The 22,749-nt window shown below is 48.8% G+C and overlaps 2 protein-coding genes across 6 annotated transcripts in view; one reads left to right on the forward strand and one right to left on the reverse strand.

Annotated features, from left to right (window-relative positions):
• Nucleotides 1-22,749, forward strand: part of LOC110488820 (signal-transducing adaptor protein 1) — a 172,597-nt gene that overhangs the window by 118,928 nt on the left and 30,920 nt on the right. The gene's annotated exons all lie outside the window — the stretch shown is intronic.
• On the reverse strand, nucleotides 13,866-21,713 carry LOC110488817 (E3 ubiquitin-protein ligase RNF38). Of its 4 annotated transcripts, XM_021561223.3 has the most exons (12): nucleotides 21,465-21,713; nucleotides 20,252-20,833; nucleotides 17,568-17,617; nucleotides 17,224-17,435; nucleotides 16,692-17,079; nucleotides 16,408-16,548; nucleotides 16,041-16,229; nucleotides 15,733-15,894; nucleotides 15,471-15,574; nucleotides 15,041-15,244; nucleotides 14,829-14,928; nucleotides 13,866-14,660 (listed from the first exon to the last, which is right to left on the reverse strand). In XM_021561223.3, exons 2-12 carry the CDS (start codon nucleotides 20,517-20,519, stop codon nucleotides 14,598-14,600), a joined length of 1,881 nt encoding a protein of 626 aa, XP_021416898.2. In that variant the 5' UTR covers nucleotides 20,520-20,833; nucleotides 21,465-21,713; the 3' UTR covers nucleotides 13,866-14,597. The 4 variants fall into 4 exon arrangements, with proteins under 4 accessions (XP_021416898.2, XP_021416899.2, XP_021416900.2 ...); XM_021561224.3 differs by lacking the exon at nucleotides 20,252-20,833 and having other exon boundaries at nucleotides 21,465-21,635; XM_021561225.3 differs by lacking the exon at nucleotides 17,568-17,617 and having other exon boundaries at nucleotides 21,465-21,612.

Consider the following 22,749-nt stretch of genomic DNA (forward strand, 5'->3'; position numbering starts at 1 on the left):
ACTCCAGCCGACGCTTGGCATTGCGCATGGTGATCTTAGCTGCTCAGCCATGCAAACCCTTTTCATTAAGCTCCCGACAAACGTTGCTTCCAGAGGCAGTTCTGAACTCGGTAGTGAGTGTTGCAACCAAGGACTGATGATTTTTACGAGTTGCTTCAACACTCAGCAGTCCCATTCTGTGAGCTTGTGTGGCCTACCACTTCGTGGCTGAGCCGTTGTTGCTACTAAACATTTCTACTTCACAATTACAGCACTTACAGTTGACTGAGGTAGATCTAGCAGGGCAGACATTTTGACGAACTGACTTGTTGAAGGTGGCATCCTATGACAGTGAAAGTCACAGAGCTCTTCAGTAAGGCCATTCTACTGCCAATGTTTGTCTATGGATATTGCATGGCTGTGTGCTCGATTTGAAACACCGGTCAGCAACGTGCGTGGCTGAAATAGCCGAATCCACTCATTTGAATGGGTGTCCACATACTTTTGTATATACAGTGTAAGTAAATCCAATCGATTTTGAAAATAGTGAGATTGACCGATAACTGACACAGAAATGGTGGCGTAGCAGGAAGACATGTTGAATAGTAATTACTGTATACATTAACATGAACAATGTAATCATGTATGTCTAAGTGTGTCAAATATATAAGTTGAAAATATTGTATGTTAAAAGCACTGTTCGTGTGTGTGGGAGTCCCTGGCAGTGGGACAAAGACAAAGAGCTATGAATGGATCAGTGGTTCACGAATCAGGGCCTCGATGGACTCAGCAAAAGTAATAAGGGTTGGTGAGTAAAAAAAATAAATATCAACAACAACAAAAAAGTCTGGCAACGTCCTAAACACATCTTTAAGGACATCCCCGGAACAAGCTGAGAACTAGACAAAAAACACCAGGGGACCATAACAGAATGTCCTATGTTTTAATCGTCTTTGGACAATGGAATGTTCTTGCAACGTTCCCATGAAACATGTCTAGAACATTGTCATCTTAAATGAGAACATGGCAATCATACTCTGGGGACGTTCTGTTTGACATTAAGGGAATGGTCTCTTGGAAAACGTCCTTGTACATCACAGGAACATTCCCATGAAAACGTTAGGTAATGACTTAAGGCAATGTTCTCTAAGGTATTGGGAACGTTTGTTGCTCGCTGGATCGGCACTTCATTAGCAGAAAAGGAGAGAAAGGGAGGAAGAAAGAAAGAAAACTGAGGTTTTTTAATTCCCCCTCAGACTTATGCCCTGGGGTCAACTGAAAAACAGAAAGAGAATCAAGACAGATAGTTCACCACTCACACATGTGCATGCCACATACAGACACACCGGCTCACACACACACATTAGTTCTCAGACAAACCATTTCCAGTCATGGGACACTACATCCTGTTAATGAGTTCACTGCAGATGCATTAAATCACTTCATTTGAATAGCAAACAGACAGACAAAGACTGAGAAGTTCACCTGGGATAGAGAGAAGAGAAATGTGTGTGTTTGTCAGGGGCAGATTGCAGGGCTGTATGGCCTTCTGTCACTTTGATCAGTTTACAGTTTCACCGCTTGAACCATGAAAACCCTCTGGCTGAGCAGAGATTCAGCATGACTAAGTGCACAAACACACACACACACACACACACAGACATGCCCCATATGACCATGCAGAGATGAGGTGTGACGATGGGCCTCATGCTTTTGGCTTCTGCTGCACCTGCTCTCCTGTGTGTGTGTGTGTGTGTGTGTGTGTGTGTGTGTGTGTGTGTGTGTGTGTGTGTGTGTGTGTGTGTGTGTGTGTGTGTGTGTGTGTGTGTGTGTGTGTGTGTGTGTGTGTGTGTGTGTGTGTGTGTGTGTGTGTGTGTGTGTGTGTGTGTGTGTGTGTGTGTGTGTGTGTGTGTGTGTGTGTGTGTGTGTGTGTGTGTGTGTGTGTCCTTGTTTGATATTATTCCAGGACAAACACATTCTGCCAAATATTGACCAAATAGCTGGGAGGGTTGGACATGGTTCATGGTGTCCTCACTGTGTGTGTGACTATCAACATATGTACATGTGTGTGTGTTAGTGTTATGTGTACTACAGTGAACAGGGAACGGGAAAACACACAGTACTCAAGTATTGTCCTGTCCCCAATGCATAGCCTCTTGAACTTCTGTACCCTGACAGTAAGTGCAGCAAACTCTTAGCATTGTATTGATGACTATATTAATACAACTACAATTGTGTTACAGAAAGCCAAACAGCCTCCTTAGCTGGACCTAAACACATTTTGCGTCATACTCTGGAGCCTCCAAATACAATATCAATAAATAAAATATTACATTGTTTTTTACTGCCCTCAAATCTTTAGGTAAGCCTACAGCTACAGAGGAGAGGAATAACAGCTTATGATCTAATCTAGCAAAATGCCCTATCACACACAGGTACACAAATACAATTCACATATTCGCCAACTGTGTCACATGAAATACAGTGATGAAAAGTTGTGATGAATAGCTGTCGCCCAACTGTCTCTACCCTCTGTGGAGGGAGGGGGTGCAGAGGAGGACTGAGGGGTGCAGGGGGGGGGGGGGGGGCAAGAGGGAAGCAGAGGGGACCATAGAAGGGTGGGATGAGTTTAGAACGCGGCTTCAACACCCTCCCTCAGAAAACACCGGAGGCGAGACATTGCCTGTATGCCAGCTGACCAATCATATCAGTCACTGTCAGAGGAAGTGGTCACGAAGCAAAGGGCACGGACAACACAAACACACTGTGAAATAATAACATACACTTCTATACCGTCTTAAACACAGTGTGCAATGAGTACAGATAAGATTCCACAAATAACACACACACAATACAGAATCCTTACAAATAACACACACAATACAGAATCCTCGCAAATAACACACACACAATGCAGAATCCTCACAAATAACACACACACAATACAGAATCCTCACAAATAACACACACACAATACAGAATCCTAGCAAATAACACACACACACAATACAGAATCCTCACAAATAACACACACACAATACAGAATCCTCACAAATAACACACACACAATACAGAATCCTCACAAATAACACACACACAATACAGAATCCTCACAAAAACGCACATGGTGAATAACAAAAAATAAAAATCACAAACCGCACGCACCCACACTCACAAAAACATGAAATGCACACCGATACAAAAGGAGAATAGGATTAGGAGAGCAAGTGGGAGAAAACAAAACCATCCCAGGACTGTTATCATTCTCCAAAAATACACATTCATCCAGTCATCAGAGGGATTGTACTGCAGAAGTAACAGACTAAAGTGTTGAAACAAAGCGGTAAAACCAAACAGGAACAAAGAAAAGCCGAGCTGGGCCCATTGTGGATCCCAGGGGGAAGCTGGTGCATCATACCTCTACTCGTTCTCATTCTGGGGAGGTGGAGGTAGCACAAATATCTCTCCCGGCCACTTTGGGTTTGTTCAGGATTCACACCATGCCTGAGAAGGGACACATCTTATCTTGTGGCAAAATATTCATAATAATGTTATATGGACACAACCTAAAAAAAAAAAACACAAAAAAAACACAAAAAAAACACAGTCCCCTACAGGCCCCCGCAGGCCCCCACAGTCCCCTACAGGCTCCCGCAGGCCCCCACAGTCCCCTACAGGCTCCCGCAGGCCCCCACAGTCCCCTACAGGCCCCCGCAGGCCCCCACAGTCCCCTACAGGCCCCCACAGGCTCCCACAGTCCCCTACAGGCCCCCACAGGCTCCCACAGTCCCCTACAGGCTCCCGCAGGCCCCCACAGTCCCCTACAGGCCCCCGCAGGCCCCCACAGTCCCCTACAGGCCCCCACAGGCTCCCACAGTCCCCTACAGGCCCCCACAGGCTCCCACAGTCCCCTACAGGCTCCCGCAGGCCCCCACAGTCCCCTACAGGCCCCCACAGGCTCCCACAGTCCCCTACAGGCCCCCACAGGCTCCCACAGTCCCCTACAGGCTCCCGCAGGCCCCCACAGTCCCCTACAGGCCCCCACAGGCTCCCACAGTCCCCTACAGGCTCCCGCAGGCCCCCACAGTCCCCTACAGGCCCTCGCAGGCCCCCACAGTCCCCTACAGGCCCCCACAGGCTCCCACAGTCCCCTACAGGCCCCCACAGGCTCCCACAGTCCCCTACAGGCTCCCGCAGGCCCCCACAGTCCCCTACAGGCCCCCACAGGCTCCCACAGTCCCCTACAGGCTCCCGCAGGCCCCCACAGTCCCCTACAGGCCCTCGCAGGCCCCCACAGTCCCCTACAGGCCCCCGCAGGCCCCCACAGTCCCCTACAGGCTCCCGCAGGCCCCCACAGTCCCCTACAGGCCCCCGCAGGCCCCCACAGTCCCCTACAGGCCCCCACAGGCTCCCACAGTCCCCTACAGGCTCCCGCAGGCCCCCACAGTCCCCTACAGGCCCTCGCAGGCCCCCACAGTCCCCTACAGGCCCCCGCAGGCCCCCACAGTCCCCTACAGGCTCCCGCAGGCCCCCACAGTCCCCTACAGGCCCCCGCAGGCCCCCACAGTCCCCTACAGGCCCCCGCAGGCTCCCACAGTCCCCTACAGGCTCCCGCAGGCCCCCACAGTCCCCTACAGGCCCTCGCAGGCTCCCACAGTCCCCTACAGGCTCCCGCAGGCCCCCACAGTCCCCTACAGGCCCCCGCAGGCCCCCACAGTCCCCTACAGGCCCCCGCAGGCCCCCACAGTCCCCTACAGGCCCCCGCAGGCCCCCACAGTCCCCTACAGGCTCCCGCAGGCCCCCACAGTCCCCTACAGGCCCCCGCAGGCCCCCACAGTCCCCTACAGGCCCCCACAGGCTCCCACAATCCCCTACAGGCCCCCACAGTCCCCTACAGGCCCCCGCAGGCCCCCACAGTCCCCTACAGGCTCCCGCAGGCCCCCACAGTCCCCTACAGGCCCCCGCAGGCCCCCACAGTCCCCTACAGGCCCCCGCAGGCTCCCACAGTCCCCTACAGGCTCCCGCAGGCCCCCACAGTCCCCTACAGGCCCTCGCAGGCTCCCACAGTCCCCTACAGGCTCCCGCAGGCCCCCACAGTCCCCTACAGGCCCCCGCAGGCCCCCACAGTCCCCTACAGGCCCCCACAGGCTCCCACAGTCCCCTACAGGCTCCCGCAGGCCCCCACAGTCCCCTACAGGCCCCCACAGGCTCCCACAGTCCCCTACAGGCTCCCGCAGGCCCCCACAGTCCCCTACAGGCCCTCGCAGGCCCCCACAGTCCCCTACAGGCTCCCGCAGGCCCCCACAGTCCCCTACAGGCCCTCGCAGGCCCCCACAGTCCCCTACAGGCCCCCGCAGGCCCCCACAGTCCCCTACAGGCTCCCGCAGGCCCCCACAGTCCCCTACAGGCCCCCGCAGGCCCCCACAGTCCCCTACAGGCCCCCGCAGGCTCCCACAGTCCCCTACAGGCTCCCGCAGGCCCCCACAGTCCCCTACAGGCCCTCGCAGGCTCCCACAGTCCCCTACAGGCTCCCGCAGGCCCCCACAGTCCCCTACAGGCTCCCGCAGGCCCCCACAGTCCCCTACAGGCCCCCGCAGGCCCCCACAGTCCCCTACAGGCCCCCACAGGCTCCCACAGTCCCCTACAGGCCCCCACAGGCTCCCACAGTCCCCTACAGGCTCCCGCAGGCCCCCACAGTCCCCTACAGGCCCTCGCAGGCCCCCACAGTCCCCTACAGGCCCCCGCAGGCCCCCACAGTCCCCTACAGGCTCCCGCAGGCCCCCACAGTCCCCTACAGGCCCCCGCAGGCCCCCACAGTCCCCTACAGGCCCCCGCAGGCTCCCACAGTCCCCTACAGGCTCCCGCAGGCCCCCACAGTCCCCTACAGGCCCTCGCAGGCTCCCACAGTCCCCTACAGGCTCCCGCAGGCCCCCACAGTCCCCTACAGGCCCCCGCAGGCCCCCACAGTCCCCTACAGGCCCCCGCAGGCCCCCACAGTCCCCTACAGGCCCCCGCAGGCCCCCACAGTCCCCTACAGGCTCCCGCAGGCCCCCACAGTCCCCTACAGGCCCCCGCAGGCCCCCACAGTCCCCTACAGGCCCCTGCAGGCCCCCACAGTCCCCTACAGGCCCCTGCAGGCCCCCACAGTCCCCTACAGGCACCATGTGATAAGCTATATTTTTTACATTTTGCCTTGCTCCCTTCTGCTGCAGCAAAATGCATCAAATTGAGGTGATAAGCTATATTTTTTACATTTTGCCTTGCTCCCTTCTGCTGCAGCAAAATGCATCAAATTGAGACTTCTCCTAACTTTCCTTCTCCCCTGTGCTTCTCCTTTCTTGCTCTCTGCTTGCTCCCTCTACAAACACACACACACACATACTCACCTCATGTCCTGGGGGTAACAGTGATGGCTTGTGACAGCTCAGAACATGATGACATGGACAGCAGTCACAGAGCATCCAGTGGGGGAAATCCCCCTGAAATAAATATTGCACACACACCCAAATACACGGTGAGATACACACATACACTCACTGTGACACTAACTCACACACACATCATACACTCCTCACTCTGGGAGATGAACACACAGCTAAGACAGGCAGGGAATGAAGCATCATAGACCATAGACCACCATAGACCATGAAGCACCATAGACCTGCCTCACTGACGGATGTACTGTTAACTCTGAAACTGGTGTGTGTGTGTGTGTGTGTGTGTGTGTGTGTGTGTGTGTGTGTGTGTGTGTGTGTGTGTGTGTGTGTGTGTGTGTGTGTGTGTGTGTGTGTGTGTGTGTGTGCGTGCGTGCGTGCGTGCGTGCGTGCGTGCGTGCGTGCGTGCGTGCATAACAATACTTCTGGGGACCTGAAGTCCCCACAAGAATAGTAAACAAACAAAAAATTGACCAAATGGGGACATTTTGTTGGTCCCCACAAGGTCAAATGTTATTTCTAGGAGCTTTAGGGTTAAGGTTAGAATCAGAATTAGGTTTAGGGTTAGAAGCTAGGGTTACTTTTAGGGTTAGGTTAGGTTAGGTTTTTGGGTTAACTTTATGGTTAGGATATGGGTTAGGGTTAGGGTTAGGTTTTTGGGTTAAGGTTAGGTTTTCGGGTTAAGGTACAGGTTAGGGTTAGGGTTAGACTTAGGGGTTAAGGAAAATAGGATTTTGAATGGGACTGAATTGTATGTCCCCACAAGGTTGTATGAATTGTATGTCCCCACACACAACTGCACAAGACTGTGTCTTGTCTCTGAAAGCACGAACCACCGCATTTAACCATGGCAAGGTGACTGGGAATATGGCAGAATACAGAGTAGTTATTCCCTCCGCAAGGCAATCAAACAGGCAAAACGTCAGTATCCAGACAAAGTGGAGTCACAATTCAATGGCTCAGACACGAGACGTATGTGGCAGGGAAAACCTGTCACGTCACGAACACTGACGTCTTGCTTCCAAATAACACAGTGTCACCGACGCGGCCAGCTACCAAGGACTGGGGGCTCTCTTTCTCCGTGGCCGACGTGAGTAAGACATTTAAACATGTTAACCCCAGACGGCATCCCTAGCCACGTCCTCAGAGCATGCCAGACCAGCTGGCTGGTGTGTTTACGGACATATTCAATCTCTCCCTATCCCAGTCTGCAGGGGCCCATACGCTTCACGATGGCCAGCATTGTTCCTGTACCCAAGAATGCAAAGGTAACTGAACTAAATGACTCTCGCCCCGTAGCACTCACTTCTGTCATCATGAATTGCTTTGAGAGACTAGTCAAGGATCATATCACCTCCAGCTTACCTGTCAACCTAGACCCACTTCATTTTGCGTACCACCCCAATCGGTCCACAGACGATGCAATCGCCATCACATTGCCCACTGCCCTAACCCATCTGGACAAGAGGAATACCTATGCAAGAATGCAGTTTATTGACTACAGCTCAGCATTCAACACCATTGTACCCTCCAAGCTAATCATTAAGCTCGAGGCCCTGGGTCTGAACCCCGCCCTGTGCAATTGGGTCCTGGACTTCCTGACGGGTGGCCCCCAGGTGGTGAAGGTAGGAAACAACATCTCCACTTTGCTGTTCCTCAAAACTGGGGCCCCACAAGGGTGCGTGCTTAGCCCCTTTCTGTACTCCCTGTTCACCTATGACTGAGTGGCCATGTATGCCTCCAACTCAATCATCAAGTTTGCAGACGACACAACAGTAGTGGGCTTGATTACCAACAACAACGAGGCAGCCTACAGGGAGGAGGTGAGGGCTCTGGGATTGTGGTGTCAGGAGAATAACCTCTCACTCAATGTCAACAAAACAAAGGAGATCGTCGTGGACTTCAGGAAACTGCAGAGGGAGCACCCCCCATCCACATCGACGGGACAGTAGTGGTGAAGGTGGAAAGTTTTAAGTTCCTCACGTACATATCACTGACGAATTGAAAAGGGTCCACCCACACAGACAGTGTGGGGAAGAAGGCGCAACAGCTTCTCTTCAACCTCAGGAGGCTGAAGAAATGTGTCTTGTCACCTAAAACCCTCATAAACTTTTACAGATGCACAATCGAGAGCATCCTGTTGGCCTGTATCAACGCCTGGTACAGCAACTGCACCGCCCACAACCGCAGGGCTCTCCAGAAGGTATTGCAGTCTGCACAATGCTTCACTGGGGGCAAACTTCCTCCCCTCCAGGACAGATCATCAAGGACAACAACCACCCGAGCCACTGCCTGTTCACTCCGCTATCGTCCAGAAGGCTAGGTCAGTAAAGGTGCATCATAACTGGGACCAAAAGACTGAAAAGCAGCTTCTATCTCAAGGCCATCAGACTGTTAAATAACCATCACCAGCACAGAGAGGCTGCTGCCTACACACAGACTTGAAAACTTTGGCCACTTTAATAAATGGAACACTTGTCACTTTAATAATGTCACTTTAATAATGTCACTTTAATAATGTTTACATATATTGCATTACTCATCTCATATGTTTAAATACTGTATTCTATACCATCTATTGCACCTTAGCCTTTGCCGTTCTGAAATTGCTCATCCATATATTTATATTTTATTATTCCATTTCTTTACTTAGATGTGTATGTATTAGGTACTTGTTATGGAATTGTTAGATATTACTTGTTAGATACTGCTGCACTGTCGGAACTAGAAGCACAAGCATTTCGCTACACTCACAATAACATCTGCTAAACACGTGTATGTGACCAATAACATTGTATGTGTGTGGGTGTGCATGCATGTAAGTGAATCGGGCAGAGCTTGGCACTTCCTCTACTTTCTAAAGAGGCAGGATGGAGATTCCCTGTACCCTATCAACCTGGGACACTGCAGACAGAGGCACACACACTCACACATGCACACACACACACACACACACAATGAAGGCAGTAGGATGCATAAAGGAGAAAAATAAAACCGAAGAAGGGAGACGGAATGAGAAGGATGGAGAGAGTTGAACGGAGAGAGTTGAATGAAGAGAGTTGAATGGAGAGAGTTGAATGGAGAGGGGTAAGAGGGATAGAAGAGAGATAGAGAGAGAAAGGAGGAACACATCCGTTTGTCTAGCGTGACATGAACCATGAGTCACAGACCCACTCAGTGACATGCCATCCTCAGTGCACCCCTAACAGTGCCAGAGGGTCTGCCCTAAAGGGTACTGTGACATCATACCACGTGCATCACGCCCATAAATCCAGCATGACATCACCAGTGACAGTATTTACTTTTAATCAACATTTAGATTCTTTGGGAAAGACGGCTGCACATGCGCACAAGCATGAACACATACGCATGCACACCAGTGGAGGCTGTGGCCGACGTGAGTCGGAGGACGGCTCATAATAATGGCTAAAATGGAGTGTAATGGCTGGAATGGAGTAAATGGAATGGGATCAAACACATGAAAACCCTCAAAAATGTATTTGATTCTCCATTCCGGCCATTCTTATGAGCCGTCCTCCCCTCAGCAGCCTCCACTGATGCACACACACACACACACACACACACACACACACTCATTCACTCCTATATTTACACACACAACCAAATCTAGAACATGACATAGACAGAACGACGGGAAAAGTGTTTGTGTGAGGGACTAGCCGAGGAATCCAAGGTCATTCCGTTCATGTGTCTTCATATGGTGGTATGCCACCAATCAGGAAACAGCTAGAGGACATACAGCAAATCAGTGAACAGCTTGAGGAGAGCCAACCAACCAAAATCTTATGAGGAGGATCGGTAATTGGAAGCTGCATGTTGCAAGTTAATGTTGATTTCCTATGTGTAACACAGAGATAATGTATCTGTGATAATGCTGAAACGGGGCAGTAGTTTGAAGGACAAAGTGACAAAGTTTGAAGGTCTGGTTTGTTTGCACTGTTATTCGTGTCTATGTCTGTCAATGTGTTTATCTGCGTCTGAGTAACAGAGAGAGAGTGCTTCTGTCCCCAACCAAGGAGGGCCTACAGCAGCACCTAGATCTTCTGCATAGATTCTGTCAGACCGTGCATAGATGGGCCCTGACCGTAAATCTCAGTAAGACAAGAATAATGGTGTTCCAAAGAAAGGTCCAGCTGCCAGGACTACAAATTCCATCTAGACACCGTTGCCCTAGAGCACACCAAAAACTGTATATATCTCGGCCTAAACATCAGCACCACAGGTAACTTCCACAAAGCTGTGAACGATCTGAGAGACGAGACAAGAAGGGCTTTCTATGCCATCAAAATAAACATAAAATTCAACATACCAATTAGGATCTGGCTAAAAATATTTCAATCAGTTCTAGAACCCATTTCCCTTTATGGTTATGTGAGGTCTGGGGTCCGCTCACCAACCAAGAGTTCACAAAATGGGACAAACACCAAATTAAGACTCTACATGCATAATTCTGCAAAGAATATCCTCTGTGTACAACATAAAACACCAAATAATGCATACAGAGGAAAATTAGGCCAACACCCTCTAATTATCAAAATCCAGAAAAGAGACGTTAAATTCTACAACCACCTAAAAGGAAGCGATTCCCAAACCTTCCATAACAAAGTCATCCCCTACAAAGAGATGAACCTGGAGAAGAGTTCCGTAAGCAAGCTGGTCCTGGTGCTCTGTTCACAAACACTAACACACCCCACAGAGCCCCAGGACAGCAACACAATTAGACCCAACCAAACCATGAGAAAAATATATATAATTACTTGACACATTGGAAAGAATTTTAAAAACAAAGCAAACTAGAATGCTATTAGGCCCTAAACAGAGAGTACACAGGGGCAAATACCTGACCACTGTGACTGACCCAAACTTAAGGAAAGCTTTGACTATGTACAGACTCAGTGAGCATAGCCTTGCGATTGAGAATGGCCGCCATAGGCAGAACTGGCTCTCAAGAGAAGACAGGCTATGTGCACACTGCCCTCAAAAGGAGGTGGAAACTAAGCTGAGCTTCTAACCTCCTGCCAAATGTATGACCATATTAGAGACACCTATTTCCCTCAGATTACACAGACCCACAAAGACTATTAAAACAAATCCAATTTTGATAAACTCCTATATCTACTGGGTGAAATACCACAGTGTTCATTCACAGCAGCAATATTTGGGATCTGTTGCCACAAGGGCAACCAGTGAAGAACAAACACCATCGTAAATACAACCTATATTTACATGTATTTTCCCTTTTGTACTTTAACTACAGTATTTGCAGATCATTACAACACTGTATATATGACATATGACATTTGAAATGTCTTTATTCTTTTGGAACTTTTGTGAGTGTAATGTTTACTGTTCATTATTTATTGTTTATTTCACTTTTGTTTATTATCTATTTCACTTGCTTTGGCAATGTAAACATATGTTTCCCTTGCCTATAAAGCTGCCTTAATAAATTCCAAATGAATTGGGAGACAGACACAGAGATATAAGCGCGGAGAGAGACACACGTGAAACCGTGCTCAGTGAATTCATTCGGCTTTAACTGGAGAGACAGTTTAGGCAGAAATCCCATATCTCTTCCATCTCATTACTCTGCGAGGGCTGGAGGATGGTTTGGGACGGGAGGATGTAGGGATGGGCAGTGGTAACAGCGGAGGGAGGAGGGATGGAAGGGTATTTAGGGTGAAGGACGTGGGAAGGGTTGCATCTCCTCTGCTTATTGTTCTGAGTCATCAAAGTCGGGCCAAAAGGACTCCGATTCCATTAAACATGAACTCAGATTCGCTCTCCTTTTGTCTCTCTTGCTGTCACACACACTCTCTCTCCGTTTGCTGTTTTGTAAGAAACTGTTTCTTATACCGTTGTATAATTGGTGAAAGTTAATTAAAGATAGTTGATAGAATGCTAATTCATCTTTAGACCTGCTCCTGCTCAGAGCGGAGTTGCATTCCTCCGTTTTTAGAAATAAACCTGCAGTTACCGTTGACTATTTGTCTCTCCATCCCCTACCCCTCTTTTACCGACCACTCCCCCCCCCTCTCTCGTTCTCCTTCTGCACATCCCACGACACACACAAATCAAATGCAACGGTCTCCTGTGTCCAGTGTGTATGTGTTCAGATCTGTCTGCATCTGGAGTTCCAGATGACCCCTGACAGTGTCTGTGGGATCCGTGTCAGGGTGTCTCAGAGGAAGGCTTCTGTTCCACAACAGGCCAATAGAGACAATATGCGAAACGGATCTCATTCACTCTCCATGCATCAGGCTACTTAGAGCCAGGGCATTCAGCTTGGAATAATAACCTCCCTCTCTTTAGCTGGTGAGTGGTCATGAATCATCAAATGCGATACGAAGAAAGGATAGTGAAACAAAATGAGAGGAAGCAAGGGTAGAGTAAGGGAAATGCCCGAAAGAGGGAGAATAGAGAGAGCGGAAGAGAACAATAAAATGGAAGAGTATAAGGAGTCAAATGTGAGTAATCCTGTATGGTTACATTACACAGGTCAGAGGGCACATTGCCTGGAGACAGCCTGGTGAAAGGCTCACCATGAACAGACAACCCCTTCCATGTGATGGAGCTAACAGCCGTGCACTAGGCAACAGGCCGGACGCACGGCTATGTCGATGCTCCATATGGGGTCACAGAGTAGACTAGCATAAGTGGGTCACCAGCCAGGGTAAACAAGTTAATGTGTTGATCATTGCATATCATATAGGTCAGACTGTGGAAACATGTGTGGGTTAAAAAGTGTTAAACACATATGCTGCCTTGTAGAATCAGTTCATTCTTGTCTTTTGGGACTAATTTTATTATTTTGATCTAGTGCCTAGTCCTTAACCAAACCCTAAGCTCTACCCTTAAACAGTCTGAACTGGATGGTTGTGTCATCTGATTATTATAGCCTGCGTTTACACATGGAGCCCAATTGTAATATTTTTTTCCCCAAATGGCAAAAGAACACATCGGGTTGGTCAAAAGACAAATAATTGGGCTAAAGATCAGAATTGGTCTCTCTGTGTAAAACACATCCTTCTGGCTTCCATCTGTACCCAGGAGTGAACCTTGAGGATATAAGGAGAGGAAGCCTCTTTGAAACATTGAGAGCCATTCCTCCCTCTCTAAAATAAACCACCATGCCTTGGAAAGAACTGTGACACCACCCTATGGCGGTTTGCAGTTATTACAGTTTAAAAAAGGTGCAAATAAACAAAGCCAGCCACCAACTGAGAAGAAACACACCGGAAAGATTAACGGCTGAAAGCAGCAGGTGGCCGCGGCGTGCGAGCGATCACCTGGCGGGTGTTAACAAACACATGTGGAAGCGACAGGAAATTGATGGATCATGTTCTGTGGAGAGGCGATAGGATTGCCTGAGGGCGGGGTGTCCTATACTCTGGTGCGTTTCCTCGACATGAAACAAACAGCAGACAGATAAGTGTGCATAATGTCTTTTATTAACGAACCACCACCTAAAGTCTAACACATCCAGAACACAAATCAATTGAGCACAATCAAAGCTAACTGCACCACAGCTCATAATACAAAAAAACAAAAAAAAGAACCTGTACAAAATGTGATTTTTAAAAAGTTAATATCAAGCCTTTTATTTGGTATACAGATATTCATATATTTATACAGTATATATATGTGCCACTGCAGTCAGACAAACTGATCATATTTAATAAGGAACAAAAATAAAGAGAAATAGAATAAGAGAAACTTCAGAGGAATACAGTGAAGCATGTTGTCGTGGTAACAATGAGCAACAGGAATGACGAGGTAAACAGCCAGGCAGAGAAACTAAACAAAAACAAACGGGAAGTTCTACAGAGAGGCAGCACAGTGGCATGGACCTTTTACGTGTCAACTACATGGAGAGGTACGTGTGGACACCCAAATCTAAACACACACACGATCAGAAGCACTAAAATACAGTATCATACACACACACACTCAACGCAGGTACATACCAACGCCAGGAATCATACAGATAGACACGTTCCTGCGCACACACCAGCTGAAGGACATTCAGAGCTAGAGAGATGCAATGGGTGTGTGCTGGACCAGTGGGAATGGAGTATAAAGAGAGGACAGAAGGGCAAGAGCGCTAAAGGAGAGATGGAGGGCAGTGCTACAACTGTCAGCGTGGTTGTCCCCCCCTGCTGGTCACTCTGAGTCTCGCTGGACCTCGGAGGCATCAGCCCTACAGATGGGACACGTCCTGTTAGCCTGGAGAGAGACAATGTCAGTTAACCCGCAGGGATGACTTGATCATTACAGGGAAACAACTCCAGATTTGAGGGAACTAAGAATGAAGACGTTTCACAGCATCTAGGAAAGTATGTTTGCCAACTAGTTGATCCTGAATTGTGAAATACTGGAGCGAGAGAAACTCACCCTGAGCCACTTGTCCACACACTTTCCATGGAACTCATGACTGCAGGGTAGAACCCGCAGCAGCTGACGAGACTCAAAGTCACTCATACACACCACACACCTGCAAATCAACAGTACAATGTTATTACAACAGAAACACCAACAGTATGATCCGATTGATAAATGCGGAGGATAATATCCTCATATTCCATTCTGATAGGGGAAGTACTCACAGCGTCTGTTCTGATTGGTGGTTGTTGGGGTTGAACCTATAGGAAGGCAGCTGTTCAATGTCTCCCTTGGTCAGTCCTCTGAGTTTGGCCTCTCCAAGACGCTCAGCCAGGTTGAGAAGGGCCTCATAGTTCTCCACCTCTCCGTCATCTACGTCCAGCTCCAGGCTGATGGCAGGGCCTGTTGGCTGGACTGGCAGCATGGAGCTGACAGAGGGAGAGAAACCCACTTACCTACAGACACTGTGTGCCTACACAGCGCATTAGAACTGAGGAGAGTGGCAGATACATGCTGTACATGAAAGCTCAGCAGTATTTACACATATATGCTGTGCCACAAGGGTAGGTTTCTTCCACACAATATGGCAGCGTCTCCAGATTCTCTAAACTACAACTCCCATGATGTCGAGCTAGAGGCGGATGGTGGACTTACAGGAAGTAAGGCAGGAAACTGGGGTGGTAAGGCGAGGGTGGCAGTGGCTGCTGGGAGCGGTAGCGTCGTCCTGGGATACGTCGTGGCATGAAGCTGGGATACGACTGAGAGAAGAGATGTGGCATCGTCAACGTCGCTGGCAATTCCAGATTTTAAAATAAAGCCAACAGGCTTTTAAAATGGCTTAAAAGATAATGATGCAACCATCACCCTGATGTGTGATAAAGGTGGTTTGAAGAGAATGGCAGCGAGAGACACTCACCACACCAAAGAACTCCTGTGGCAGTGGATCATGGGAAAGGAAGTGGAGCTGTGTGGAGTGGGGGGGCAGGCCGGGGTGGGCTGCGGGGGGGTAGTGGAGACCCGCCCCTAAGGACAAGTGTTCCCCCAACAGCTCCACGTCATTCTCTATCCTCTGTAACGGCTAGGAGAGAGGGAGAGAGGGGGGGTTGATTACATGAGAGCAAGTGGAGCTACCCAAATAGTTAAATGATTACCTACAGCTTCAATTACTAACTGAAATACTGCTTTAAGTTGCTAATGGAGGTTCAAATTGCTAATGCCACTCACCGATCTGGCCTGCTGTGTGGGGTAGGGTCCAAACTGTCCAGGCTGGGGGAGGTGAGGGGGATGGTGGGGGAGGTGAGGGGGATGGTGGGGGAGGTGGGGAGGGGGCAGGAGAAAGGTGGGGTCACTGGACAGCAGGGAGGGGAATGGGTAGGGCATGGGCAGGTGCTGCACAGAGCATGTCTGCAGAACCTGAGACCGAGATGGAGCCATTTAAAATACACGATTCTATTACAATATAGATTACAGATAATGACGCATTATATACACATGAAAATACATGCTGATGGAAAACGGAGGGAATTAGACCCATATGAAGTAGGCATACCGTGCAAACTATATCAGACAAACACAGGGTAGTTGAACTCACCGATGGAGGAACACTGCAGACAGGGTAGTGTTGTCCACTGAAGACCACCGAGCATGCTGGGAGCTGCGGGGGGGCAGAGCGGGGAGACAGGCCAGGGGGTGCACCAGGGGGAGAGACCGGGTACGACACCTGAGAAGAACCCTGGGAGCAGAAGTCAAAAGGTCAGAATTCAAACCACCACGTCCCCCGAACGCCCACAGAAGGATAAAGATGCCTCTAATCACATTCAATAATGTTTGATTGGCAACTATAGAAACAATATGGCTTCTTGTTGCCCCACTGACCTGGTCATGAAGGTCCAGCACCACACTGCTCTGCTGCTGAGGGGGGTGCTGGGGGTGGGCGGCAGGGTGCATCAGCCTGGGGGACAGGTTAGGAGGGTGGTGGAGGGGGCGTGGGGATAGGTTGGGGGGGTGGTAGGGGCGCTCCTCTGGCCCCCGGGGGGGTTGCTGGTTGTAGGGGTAACTCTGAGGGGGGACGGGGTGGCGGTAGTTCTCATCCTGAGGCCCTGCTGAGAGGCCGTGGTGGGGGTGAGAATGATGATGGTGCGGGTTGTGGTGATGGTGGTGGTAGTGGTGATGATGATGTTGTTGTTGTTGTTGGGGGTGAGAGTTGTGATGAGGGTGGGAGGTGAGACGGTCACGGCGGCCACGCTGGCGTCTCATTGGAGGACTGGGGAGAGAGGACACTTGACTTTATCACATCACAATTTATACCAAACATCCTCATCCTATCATAACAGATAATGCCCCAAGGAAAAATTACTACACACGGATTCTGTGTCATTGACACACACACACACACACACAAACATACCTGCGGCGGTTGCGAACAGGAGTGTGGCATCGCTCTGGCAGGTAGTGGGGGTGTGGCCTGCGACTGGGTGGGGGTGTGGCCCAGGTAGTGGGGGTGTGGGGTAGCTCCCAGGGACGAATGGGAGAGGATGGGGTGGAGGGAGGGGCAGAGCTCAGATCTAACATAGACTGCTGGGAAAGACGCTGTCGCTTTGGGCTAGGACTGTCCTCCATCTATAGATGAGACAGAGAGAGAGAGACAGCCACAGAAAGAGATAAGGGAGTAGAAAGACAGCATGGTGTTAAATAAGGCTACAGCATTCCTACTGCTGTGTTGGTACAACAGGGAGAGGTTAATATCCTCACCTTGTCCCGCTCATCACTGCAGATGTTATCAGGGTGGAAGTGCAGGACACCTACAGGCCACAGAGAATAACAGGAGGGTCAAGCCAGGCTATAGGCCCCACAAAACCTCAAAGCTCAGACTTGGGTGGGCCTGGCTAACAGGTACACACCAGTAGTCATGCTCCTTTAAACCATGTCTGCAAGTACCATTTGTAGAGAAAGTAGCAGCCCAAATTGTCTACAAATATGCACGTATTATAGCTGGATAAAGTCTGCTCTGTCTAGGGCAGGGTTTCCCCAAACTCATGTTTTTTCTCTAGCACTACACAGATGCTTCAAATCTACACGTTTTGATCATTTGAATCAGCTGCGTAGTGCTAGGGAAAAAAACAAAAAGTGCACCCCTTGGGGACCCGAGGATGAGTATGGGAAACTGGTGTAGGGCTTCAAATTGCCTGGTTCAGTCAGTGTCTGCCACTGACAAGAGGGAGAACCACTAAGACGTAACAATAATCTTGCTGTTCTCAAATATAAAAACTACCCGCTCTGCTACCTCAATCTTACACAGACACAATCCCCTCCAATCACCAACAGGCAGAGATGCCCTTGAACTGTGCGGATGGAGTTTGCTTTAAAACAGTCCTCTGAAAACACCTCCCTCCCCAGCCTCCCATCTCCAAACTAGCCCCCTCCCTCCCTCCCTCAGTCGCTTCAGAAACAACAGATCTGAGAGCAATCCCATCGCTCCTCTCTGCTGCTCTGTGAAGTCAGGAGAGAGTGACAGCTCAAAGACGCCCCGCCAGCAAAACAGAACAGAGCAGCCAGGCGACTGGCGCTCAGCTCCGACAGGGAGGGACAGAGATCCAGACATTGGGCTGGGTGAGGATTGCCAGGTTATAAGGCGTAGTCCTAGTATCTGGGCCTCAGCACAGAGCCAGCAGCTGCATACAACCCTGGTTCCAGGATTGAGCCACTAGTCTAAGCTGCTCTTCCACGAGCCCAAAACACACAGTTTATCTGTTTGAGCTCAGAGAGGGAGAGAAACTGTGGAAAAATGCACAGACATATTTTCAACACCTCCAAATCCAGTCCTAACACATTCCCCTGAAAGTGATGTTCAGAGGCGTGACATGCTGAGAGCTCTGCTCACAGAACACACAGACCAAAAATCACACACAGGGTATTCAAGTAGAGGCCTCTGCAGCTGCTTAGAGCAGGGAGTGTGTGCAGCTGCTTAGAGCAGGGAGTGTGTGCCACACAAGCATGTTCAAAAGTGTGCGTATGCGCAAGTGTTATTTTCGGTCTGGATGGCAAACATGCTATTACAAAAGCTCTCCATTAAAAGCTTGCATTCATAGGCCTTTCTGCCTCTAGGGAATCCACTCTTATAACTTTAACCCGTTTCTTTAGAGGTTAGTGGAAGCCACGAAAGACTACTGGGTAAACACAGACCGACGTCACTGTTGAAAGCATGACAGAGTAACCATTACTGTTTGAACATGCCATTATGGCTCACATGGGAATCTCTTCAGTGTGTGTTCCATCCCACCATAGGTGGCAGTATTCTCATAGCTCATTGACATCTGCCTCAGTGGTTGGCGATATCCAGATGTTCATAGTCATACCATTTCTGTACCACACCAGTGTATATGGTATTACCGAATGTGCACACAAGGGGCACCATTTTAAAAAAATGAAATGCAAATGCAGGCACAAAATAATTTAGGCAACAGGGATGTTGATCCAGGTGGTGCTTGAATGTCTCTGCTGTAACCAAGAAGCTTGATCTAGACATCTAGCCACTTCGCTAGCAAACTAAATGCATAGCTGGAACCCTGAGCTGGATATCATCTGACACGTCTTAGATTTCTTATATAATTACTGAAATTATAAAACGCAACAAGTAACAATTTCAAAGACTTTGCTGAGTTAGAGTTCATAAGGAAATCAGTCAATTGAAATATATTAATTAGGCCCTAATCTATGGATTTCACATGCCTGGGCAGGGGTGCAGGCATTGGTGGGCCTGGGATGACATAGGCCCACCCACTTGGCAGCCAGGCCCACCCACTGGGGGTAAAACATGGGACCAACACTTTACATTGAACAAAAATATAAAACACAACATAGGCAGTATTATGAAAAACCCTGGTGTACAGTATATCTCCCAGGCCTACTGCCTCAGACGTATATTACTACAACATAGAAATTGTGTAGCACAAACCATGAGTATTTTATTTTCTGGAAAACAATTTAGGTTATCAAGCCATAACACATTCTGCACACCTCCATATGCTAATTTACCTTGTCCACAACTGTCCTGTCCAGCTCCCTCACTCGCCATTTGTTCAAAGCTCCCTTAAATGCTCTGAGAATGTGTTCATGTTGTTTGGAAATCTAAGCAATTTATAGGTCAGGCAGACTGGATGGACGGGCCATTCGCATAAAGCAGTGAGGAAACTACTAACTGAGTCACAGCCCATTCCTTGCATAGCCACCTGACTACAGACAACACTAGAGGTTCAAATATGGTTGTTGGCATCTTATCTTTTTAGACAAAAAGCTAGAACATTGCACTGACGAGGAGGAAGACTGCACTGTTTACATGTCAAGCCTGGCACATGCTAAATCACAAAAGGTACACTAATGTATGCACGGGGTGTGCTACATCTAGATTCGTATGGAAAGGGAGCCTTGAAGCTTACCGGTGCCGGGGTGTCTGTGTGCTCCGTGGGAAGGGTGGCGTTGCGCCCCACCGGTCAGGTAGTTCCCCTGGGTGTGCTGGTTCTCCGAATAGCTACCGCGCGCTCCGTGCGGAACCCAGCCGGGGTTGTTCTGTTGAGGGTAATTCACCCCGATCCCTCCGCTGGCATTCATCATGTTCCCATTGTTGATTGTGTTATTGCCGTTGCCACCACCGTTCATGCCATAATGAAAGAAACCTGAACGTGACCGAGTCCTCGGCGGATCCATGGCTGAAGGAGGCGGTGGTAGGTGGGCGTAATGGAGGTATATCTGGGAGAGATGGTTTGCCGTAGCCTCCCTCTCGCCTGGCCGCCACTCCTTGCTATCTTCCTAATCGGCCTGTTCTAGAGAGTATCTTCCTTCGCATGAACCGCTTGGTTTGGGGCGAAGGTAAAACGGAAAGCGGCGGGTGTACTACGAGTAGTCCTCTACTGTCGTTCGTACACCATCAGCAGCGATGGGTATTTCCTGCCAGCTCCCCCCTCTGCCGGTGTTGCGCGTCACTGTCAGTCAACACTCCAAAAACGTCTTTATTTGTATCCCTAGAGGTCGATTTGGTATGTTAGTTTGTTCTGTCATTGCAATACACCGTGTGCAATCGAAACAAAACAAACAATACAGATAGGTACATAACAAAAACTTTAGTGAATGTATCTGGGCTGTACCCCTTCGGGTTTTTTCTATTGTCTCATCAGCTATGAAGCTTGGTTGGCGACTAACGTTACTGGCTTTCTACTTTTCCTGGTGAAATGGCACGCAAGCTAGCCAGAGTTCACATTCAGTTAGCTAGTTAGAGTATTTGCTAGTTTGATAACGTTAACACACAGCTGGCGTTGTAATAATATTAACTGTCGCTAGCTAGTCAAAACTTAGCTTGCTGCTGTTTAGCATATTATAGCTAGCTGGATCGCGGGCTAGCTTACGTAAGCTAACAAAACCACGGTTCAGAAGTGCTAAATTCCTACATAAAACCTTCCTGTAATATTTCTGATTCTACATTACTAACTACGCTTTGTTACTACTAAGATTTTAACTCAACCCGTCGTTAACGAATTTATTGCTAACATGAAAGCTATCTTGGCTAGCAGGAGGAAAACAATTTCGCTGCCGACATTACCAAGCCTTACAGAGAGTTAGCAAGAATGTCTGCTCATTGGCATGCATGCTGCTAACCTTTTTAGACGATGTTGGTTGATCCGAGATAGGCGCGGTCGAATGCCTTGCCTGATCTTCAAATAATGTTGTTCTTCATACGATTTAAATCCCCACCACGAAATGTACATTCACGGCTGAAGCTAGTGGTGTTTTCTCTGGAGATGTCAGTGGGGAGCGTAAATGGAGATCAATCATTGGGATTTTCAGATCTCTGGTCAGACCGATCTAATCGAGTACATACATCTCTGACGACACATTTGTTACATTGTGCAAAAATCCTCAAAGACATACCACACCTAGAATATATTTATTAGTGCATTTGTTTTATTTAAAACCAGTGGTGTCTTTTTCAGGACATATTGTTGATTATCCCGATAACAAAAGATCACTGCATTGATTCGCTCTGTCTGGTAAACGACTGGGAAGAATCAACCTAATTAATAATTCAGTAGTCTTGTTTCAGTACTAAGGAATTGGGTTTGGCATCAGCCAGTCAAAAGTTTGGACACACCTACTGTAAGGCCTTTTCTTTATTTGTACTATTTTCTACATTGTAGAATAGTGAAGACATCAAAACTATGAAATAACACATATGGAATCATGTAGAAAGCAAAAAAGTGTTAAACAAATCAAAATATATTTTATATTTGAGATTCTTCAAAGTAGCCACCCTTTGCCTTGACAGATTTGCGCACTCTTGGCATTCTCTCAACCAGCTTCATGAGGTCACCTGGAATGCATTTCAATTAACAGATGTGCCTTGTTAAGTCAATGTGTGGAATTTCTTTCCTTCTTAATGCGTTTGAGCCAATCAAATCAAATTTATTTATATAGCCCTTCGTACATCAGCTGATATCTCAAAGTGCTGTACAGAAACCCAGCCTAAAACCCCAAACAGCAAGCAATGCAGGTGTAGAAGCACGGTGGCTAGGAAAAACTCCCTAGAAAGGCCAAAACCTATGAAGAAACCTAGAGAGGAACCAGGCTATGTGGGGTGGCCAGTCCTCTTCTGGCTGTGCCGGGTGGAGATTATAACAGAACATGGCCAAGATGTTCAAGTGTTCATAAATGACCAGCATGGTCGAATAATAATAAGGCAGAACAGTTGAAACTGGAGCAGCAGCACGGTCAGGTGGACTGGGGACAGCAAGGAGTCATCATGTCAGGTAGTCTTGGGGCATGGTCCTAGGGCTCAGGTCCTCCGAGAGAGAGAAAGAAAGAGAGAAGGAGAGGATTAGAGAACGCACACTTAGATTCACACAGGACACCGAATAGGACAGGAGAAGTACTCCAGATATAACAA

The sequence above is a fragment of the Oncorhynchus mykiss genome, chromosome 14, assembly GCF_057628025.1.
Source record: "Oncorhynchus mykiss isolate SJ-2025 chromosome 14, ASM5762802v1, whole genome shotgun sequence".
Lineage (NCBI taxonomy): Eukaryota > Metazoa > Chordata > Actinopteri > Salmoniformes > Salmonidae > Oncorhynchus > Oncorhynchus mykiss.

Coding starts and splice junctions, on each gene's coding strand:
- LOC110488817 (XM_021561223.3), bottom strand. CDS start 20,519: ATGGATCCGCCGAGGACTCGGTCACGTTCAGGTTTCTTTCATTATGGC. Junction 17,436..17,567: donor GCAGTGATGAGCGGGACAAG/GTGAGGATATTA, acceptor TCTCATCTATAG/ATGGAGGACAGTCCTAGCCC. Junction 16,549..16,691: donor TGCTGGACCTTCATGACCAG/GTCAGTGGGGCA, acceptor TTCTGCTCCCAG/GGTTCTTCTCAGGTGTCGTA.